The sequence below is a fragment of the Chiloscyllium plagiosum genome, chromosome 22, assembly GCF_004010195.1.
Source record: "Chiloscyllium plagiosum isolate BGI_BamShark_2017 chromosome 22, ASM401019v2, whole genome shotgun sequence".
Classification (NCBI taxonomy): domain Eukaryota; kingdom Metazoa; phylum Chordata; class Chondrichthyes; order Orectolobiformes; family Hemiscylliidae; genus Chiloscyllium; species Chiloscyllium plagiosum.
In genome coordinates, this window is record NC_057731.1 from 45,225,307 (window position 1) to 45,233,121 (window position 7,815).

A 7,815-nucleotide genomic window follows, 5' to 3' on the forward strand; every position below is an offset into this window, starting at 1 on the left:
GTTCCAAGTACAATCCAAGTATGGGTTGGGGAAGGGGAGAATAGGATATGAAAGCAGTGTTTTAATATATAAATAAAGGCTTTTCGACTTTCTGTTTCATTTTCGGCTATTCTGGGGCAGCATTAGTGAGACTTCTGCTTAAATACAACCAATCACCTGCCACATTTCTGGCAGCTGCGGTGGTCACCTAGGATCAACTTCAATGGAATACTGCCGGGATCTGTAAATAATCGAACCCAAACCCATGCAAGATCGCCGACACGCCTTATTTCTTACCACTTCCCAATGACACTACACATAAAAAAAATGCTGTGAGTTGCTTGGATGTTTCCATATTAGAACAACAGTGTACGTGATGTAAGGAGATGGCGGACTGCCAATTCCGCCCATTTGTGGCACAAACAAACCTTGAGTTTGTTATTGGGTTGCACACAGAGTTCGATTTCACTTGTTGCTCTTTCTACGCAATAAACCATGTTCACTGCTCGAGAATGGCAGCGAATTAAGTCTGGGTATCGTGGGCCTGAAGACCTCTACCCATTGAGACATGTCGGCATCCGTGAATGGGGCAGGGGCTTCACTCTTCCGGACTCCGCTGTCTTGGGTGCAAATATCGACGTTCTCCAACCGGGGAGGCATACTGAGTTCTCCATCACAAATCTCATTCATGTCACCGATTCAAATGGAGCCCAAGGTATTCTCAACGATCAATGCTTGAAGAAAGCAAAGGTAAAGCAGATTGGAGAAGAGCTCAAGGTTCTCTTCTCGTGGTGGAGCATCCAAGTCAGCCCGCAAGAAGTGGACAGGGAAAAGGAAGTTAGGAGAAATATTATTGAAGAACAGCTGAGGCAAACCATCCAGGAGCCTCTACCCCAAAATGTAAGATGTTTGCAGGAAACCCTTTTGAAGCAATATATCAGCTCTCCCGCTTTCTTGGAACAATCCTATTACGGAAATTTCAAATTCACCTACAATATCAATGATCTAATCGGTGAATATAAAAAATCGGTTTGTCAGGGTAAAGATCCCGTGTTCAGCGTATTGGGAACTTTCAGATATAACATCGAAATCATGCACACCGTGGCAGTCCATCCTCCCGGTGTCAGAATATTTGAGCAATGCCCTCACCTCCCTTCTGAAGTGATTTCCCAGGAAGGTACCAAATGGGTCTGGAGACCAGAATCCACAGGTTCTGAAATCCGAGTGCTCAAGCAGAATGACAGTGGGAGCTGGTGGGTCGATGATTGTTATCCAGACTGCCGGCGGTGGGAATTCGTGAGCTTTGCTTTCTACCTGCCAGATGAGAATCCGGAGTTCCCGGTCCGGCTGGAGTTCAAACACCTCACTGTCTGCGATATGGAGGAAAGTCAACGATTTCGGCCGCCTCATACGTACATGACCCGGGAAGAAGCGGAGAATCAGTTATTGCGCTGGCGTACTAGACAGCTGTAAGCAGCCTTTATCTAAATATTATATTTCTGTCTGTACCGGTTACATTGAATACTTTTACTTTTTTGGAAACATGATAAATAAATGTTGAATCTAAAATCTAATCGGGAATACAGGGAATTGTGATTATGTCGCACTCCATTTTGAGTTGATAGATTATGAATGATAATGTCGCCAATGAATGTATCTTCAATGAACTGGAGTACAAATAAACAAATATAATCTGATCTGTGCACTTTTAAAATATGTGACGTAAAAATGAATATTTTTGAAAAGCAGTGTTTGCTGACATTCGCAACTGTGGCAACTACGCATGTACGCTAATCTGGAAACGCGCATCCTCACGATAAAAAATACTGCATTGTGGTGGGAGCAAAACCGGCGCTAAAATATGAAGGATCAAAAGTAAAAAGGACATCAACACGGTGAAAATATTCAGTGACTTGCTAGCTACATAGGATAGATTAACATTACTCTCCTTGTCAAAATCGTATGAGAAGGACTCTATATTCTAAATTTATAACGCAGAAAGAATCATGTTGTTAATTGGCAACTACTTGTTAAGCCATGTCACCCTCTGGATAGATTCAAGTTCAGGCTTGACAGATAATCCAACTGCAGTGTACACTATAAGACATAGGGACAGAAACAGGCTATTCAGCCCATCGAGTCAGCTCTGCCATTCAAATAGATCATGAGTCAAAAGAAATACTGGAATAGATACTGGAATCCAAAGTAGACAAACAGACAAACTGGAAGAACACAGCAAGCGGAGGTGGGGTGGGGGGGTGGGAGAGGGGGGGAATGGTGAGGTGGTGATAGGTGAGCACAGGTGTGTTCGATGGGAGGAATGAATCCGGTTGGAAGCTGAAAGGAAGGGTCGGTAGGTGCAATGGAAGGGAGGAGGCAGGGCTGGAAAAAAGTCAAAGACTCGCTTTAAAATCGTCGGCAGAGACATGGTGGGCCAAAGAGCCTGTTCTGCCGTAGAATATGATCAATACCTCCGTCGCAGGGATCTGGATAATGGTCAATGGATTAACAATTAGCTACAATAAAGTCCCCTCTTCTTTCGGCTGCTCCTGTTTTACTTAGGGTTCGACACAATGCGAGTTGATTCACTCTTGTCTATCTCGTCTTGTCAATCACATTCAAATTATATAGTGTAACACCGCTTAGATCCATTATTCGCTATTGTGAAGAGTGACGGATTCATCGTCAAATGTCTTCAATGATTCCTTCGCAACGCCCTATAGTGTCGCCTCAGCGTGGCGACTGCCTAATAGTGTTATCTGTAGACTATTAATCCAGAGACTCGGCTAATGTTTTGGAAACTCAGGTTCAAATCCTGCCATGGCAGATGGTGGAATCAGAATTCAGTAAATAGCTGGAATTAAGAGTCGAGTGATGACCATGAATCAATTTCTGATTGTTGGAAAAACCCAACTGGTTCACTAATGCCCTTATTGGGTGGCTCAGTGGTTAGCACCACTGCCTTACAGGGTCAGGGACCCAGGTTCAATTTCACCTTGAGGCGTCTGTCTATGTGGAGTTTGCACATTCTCCCCTGGTCTGCGTGGGTTTCCTCCCACAGTCCAAAGATGTACAGGTTTGGTTTACTGGCTATTCTAAATTGCCTATAGAGTCCAGGGGTATAGAAGGTGGGATGTTCTTCGGAGAATTGGTCTGGACTCGATGGGTTAAATGGCCTACGATTCTGGTAGAACTATTTCTAGCAATAGAATTCACAGAATTCAGCCCTACCAATTCTCAAAGCCACTCCCTCTCCAAATCTGTAGAAATACTTTCGTTTAAAGCTGCCATTTAAGGGCATCTTCATCAGCTTGTGGTGAGATGATGAAAATTGATTGGCTCTACCCATGCCTTCGAACCATACAAGGATTACTATTGGAGTTGGCTTGCTCCAGAGAGCAGAGATTCAAACCAAGCAGAAGTGAGACATTCCACCTTTCCTGTCTGTTTCTCCACTTGATACGTTGCCCCTTACCTCTTCGGCTGGAGTAAGCCATGTACACTGCGCAGAAATGGCATCGGATTAACGTGGGGTACGGCGGTCCTGAAGATTTCTACCCCTTGAAACATGTGAGTCACAAAAAATGGGGCAGGGTCTTCACTTTTCCCGACAATGCTTTACCTGATGTAAAAGTTAATGATCTCCAAGATAGCGAACGTAGCTCGTTCTTCATTACAAACGTTACCCATGTCACTAACTCCGATGGAGCCAAAGGCATCCTCGCTGACCAATGCATGAAGAAAGCTAACCCAAAGAACATAGGAGAAAATTTGAACGTCCGGTTCTCGTGGTGGCATGTCGAAGTGAACCAGAGGGAAAAAGAGGAACAGAAGGAGAAATACAAAGAAGACACGGAAAGGTGGCTAACAAAAAGAACAGGACAGCAGCCCCAATATGTCCGGAATTTACGGGACGCCCTGTTGGAGCAATACATCAGCTCTCCTGCTTTTCTGAAAGTATCCAATTACGGTAATTTTAAATTCACTTATAATATCAATGATCTAATCGATGAATATAAGAAATCAGTCTGTCGGGGTGAAGATCCCGAGTTCAGAGTGTTGGGAACTTTTAGATATGATCTCGAGTTGATGCACGCTGTGGCTGTCCACACTCCCGATGTCAAGATATTCGAGCAATGCCCTCCCGTCCCGTCTGAAGTGATTTCCCGGGAAGGTACCAAATGGATATGGAGACCAGAATCTACAGGTTCTGAAATCCGAGTGCTCAGTGATGGTGGTGAAGGGAATTGGATGGTCGATAATTGTTACCCAGACAATCGTTCCTGGGAGTACCTGAGCTTTGCTTTCTATCTGCCAGATGAGAAACCGGAGTTCCCGGTTCCACTGGAGTGCAAACACCTCACTGTCTGCGAAATGGACAAGAGTCAAAGATTCCGCAAAGTGTATCTAACCCGGGATAAAGCGGAGGAGATCTACAGATCTCTCTGTCCCTCGAACAGAAGAGGAACTGTGGCGAAAGAAACAACTCGGAATTGAATAGACTATCTTTATCTTGCTGGAATATTTGCGCACCGCTTGGTAATTTAAAATATTGTCTTTAAAAATATTAGACACTGTATTTCTCTTTTTGGTATTTTACTGACTTATTAACCACTGTCGTGTCCTGCAGACTCTCTGCAGTGTCAGGACAGTTTATTTAAAGGGTTAAATGTTTTGAGAAGTGAACGAAGTATATGTTCTGTTTTTCGGCCCGATAAGCGGCGTTTCGGCAGCACTTTCAGTATCAGAGCTCCAGCATCGCAGTTCTTTGTTTTACTTCAGTTTTATTTAAAGGTGGCTCCTCGGATGCTGTGGTTTTCCAGCACCACACTTTTCGACTCATATATATAAGTACTGGGGCGTGGGACAGCATATTTCAGTTTACTTAATTTGCAAATATTAAATTCACTGAAATAAAGTTAAATAAAAAAAATTCAACCTGCTTGATTCTATTAGACATTTCGTAAAGCGGCGATGTTTAAGCATTAAGTTAAAAATCACAACACGAGGTTATAGTCCAATAGGTTTAATTGGAAGCACACGAGCTTTCGGCCAGCCGTTCCTTCAACAGGACGTTGAGGGCACAAGCGGGGCGTCTGAGGAGAGTTGTAGCTGGGTGTTTGTGAGATAAGCACGTTAACTAATAAATACTCGTTAATCTCTAAATTTATCCAACTTTTCCTGAATAACTACTGTATTGAATTTGATCGGAACCATCTCCGCGTCCAAATTAAACAGAAACTTTCGGAGGGTTGCAAGCACAGTGGAACTGGCCATGGAAAATTAAATTTCATGCTAAAACGGCAGATCCGCACGGACCCATATGCAAACCTAATTGCGCTGGTCTGGACAGCAGAAAATCGAGGCCAATGAGCTCGTTTACCGTTAAAGGAAAGAATAGCATCAAGCCGTGATGCTCATTTAAGGAGTCGCTGCAGAACTGGTAGGCTGAAATGACTCATTCTACACTGTTAAAAATCACACACCACCAGGTTACAGTCCAGCAGGTTTATCTGGAAGTACAAGCTTTCGAAGCGCTGCTCCTGTTTGCATTCCAAGCTTGCGACAAACTACTTCTATTTCCAAAGTAGAAATTTATAAAATGTCACATGGGCTGACTGCCAACAGATTGCGTGCTTTTTGAACAAAATACAATGTATCTGCAAATACAAATCTACCCCATATAAATGTTGACTGTGAGTATTCAGATCTAGATGCTTTGACACAGAGGTAGTGATATTATCACTGATGCAGTGGCCACCCTTTTGTGGGATGTATAGCTGAAGCCAAATTCTTATCCTCATGCCCAAAATTCTCCTTGAACTCTTCTCTCCATGTCTCTGCAACTGTCTCCAACTGCACAGCATTCCAAGAACTTTGAATTCCTCAACTCTAAATCCTTTCCGCCAAAGCTTCATTCAGCTGATCATTAAAGGGCATACCTTCAGTTGCCTAAGTCCTAAACTCCAGATCAATTTCCCCAAATATTCCTCTTCCTGTAAGAAATTTCCACTTTTCAAGGAGGTTTTGGTCATCTGCCACAATGTCTCATCTCTTTTAGCTCTGCGTCAATATTTGTTTTATTGCACCTCTGGGAAACATCTTGGGAAGTTTTACAAAATTAAAAGATGACCTATAAATAATGTTAGAATAACAGATTCACTTGGTTGGACAATAATTATCGGTATAAAGAAAGTGTACATAAGTGTTATGGACCAGTCATCCACAAAATATTTTAATAAGGTAACTGAGACCCTAACTTTTTCTTATATTAAAGGCAAATAGAAGTGCAATGTTCTAGATGCAATGCCACTGGTCAAACTCCTCGATATTAAGCAAAAACACATTTTATTTAAAGATTATAGTTAAAATACAAAGAAAGAACTTAGAATAACTTTATTGGAAAATTTAACCAAATAATAGATACAGTAACATTAATAATTTACTGTTCCAATATAATATAATCCCATAAACACATCCCTTGGCAAAAAGGCAAATTCAGACAGATTCTCACACGCAGTTCTCTAATCCAGGAGAAAAAGACATCAAGACATAATTCAGAGAGAGTAATAGCCAGGAGACGTTTACTGAACCTTCCAACTCCTTTGAGACCTCAACATCTTCTGGATCTTGAAAACCAAAACCCAAAAATCCTGATCTGAGAGAGTTGGTTACACCCATTCAGGCTCTTAAACAAAAACCCATGGCCTTCCAATGTGTTTATTCAATTGGTTTTGGTACACTGCTGGGTGCCTGTACCTTACAACCGCTCTTCAACAAAACAAAACCAGGTTAAAATAACCTCTTAAAGCCACAGCATTGTCACATAATAGGCATATAGAACTGGACTACAAATGCTTAGTTGCTGTTGGATAGGAACTCAGTAACTGAATTCATAACTTACAAAATTGCTTTGAAGCTCTTCAGTAGACATGTCAATGGTTACATATGCCTATAGGTAGCTGCAGTAATCAAGACAGAATTAGTCCAGGTTTTAGCAGAGAGCTGGAAACTGGATCTATATCCGAAGGTAAAAAGACATTGAAGGGCCAGGAGGCCTGGGTTCAAGCCCTATGTGCTCTGGGGGTGTCACCTAACACAGCTGATTTTTTAAAAAAAAGACACTTATTTTCTCCACGTCAGTATAATTTTTGGCCTTGCAACTGAAAAGTGATCAAAATCAGTAAAACACGGAATAAAGAATTCACAAAAATTATTGCAGTAAAGGGCACGTGAGCTTTCCCTGCAAAATGATGATACCGACACCATTGGCCGAATGGTCTCCCCCACTGCTGCGACTATCCTATGATTCCGTGCTAACTTTGACCATTTACCAGATTTCAACTGTAGGAGAAAATGACAAAACGCATCAAAGTTTCAAGCCTCACCAGGTTCCACAGTTTGAGGCCGGGAAGAGAGCCGCAATGTTCGTGAATTTTAACTTCGTGCGAAAAACCTGCGTTCCTCGACCGTCACCGCGACTTACTGCCGACACCTGACATTAAAAGAGCTTCCAGAACATTCGCGCGGGAACCCGAGGGAAGTTCGAGAACTTTGTCGCTGGGGTTTCCAATCAGGAGGGTCCGAGGAAGGGATAAGATGGAGCTGAGGAGAATTGCATAACTTTCACAAAACTGAAGTGTTGTGATTTGCAAAGTCACCGCTGTTCCCTCAGAAAACGGGACGAAAATTATCGAAGAAATTAAATTCTAACAGACACGGCCGGCAGTGACGTCATTACGTAGTCCGTGTACGTCATGCATCATACGCAGCGTCCGCTCTGCGTGCCGCCATTGAAACGCACTGAGCGATGGAGTGGGGACTGCCGCGGAGAGA

At 42.8% G+C, this 7,815-nt stretch overlaps 1 protein-coding gene across 1 annotated transcript; it reads left to right on the plus strand.

Moving 5' to 3' along the window:
• Positions 1 to 381: 381 nt before the first annotated feature.
• On the plus strand, positions 382 to 1,676 carry LOC122560980. The gene has a single exon (XM_043712225.1). It carries the CDS (start codon positions 475 to 477, stop codon positions 1,450 to 1,452), a length of 978 nt encoding a protein of 325 aa, XP_043568160.1. The 5' UTR covers positions 382 to 474; the 3' UTR covers positions 1,453 to 1,676.
• The last annotated feature ends 6,139 nt before the right edge of the window (positions 1,677 to 7,815 follow it).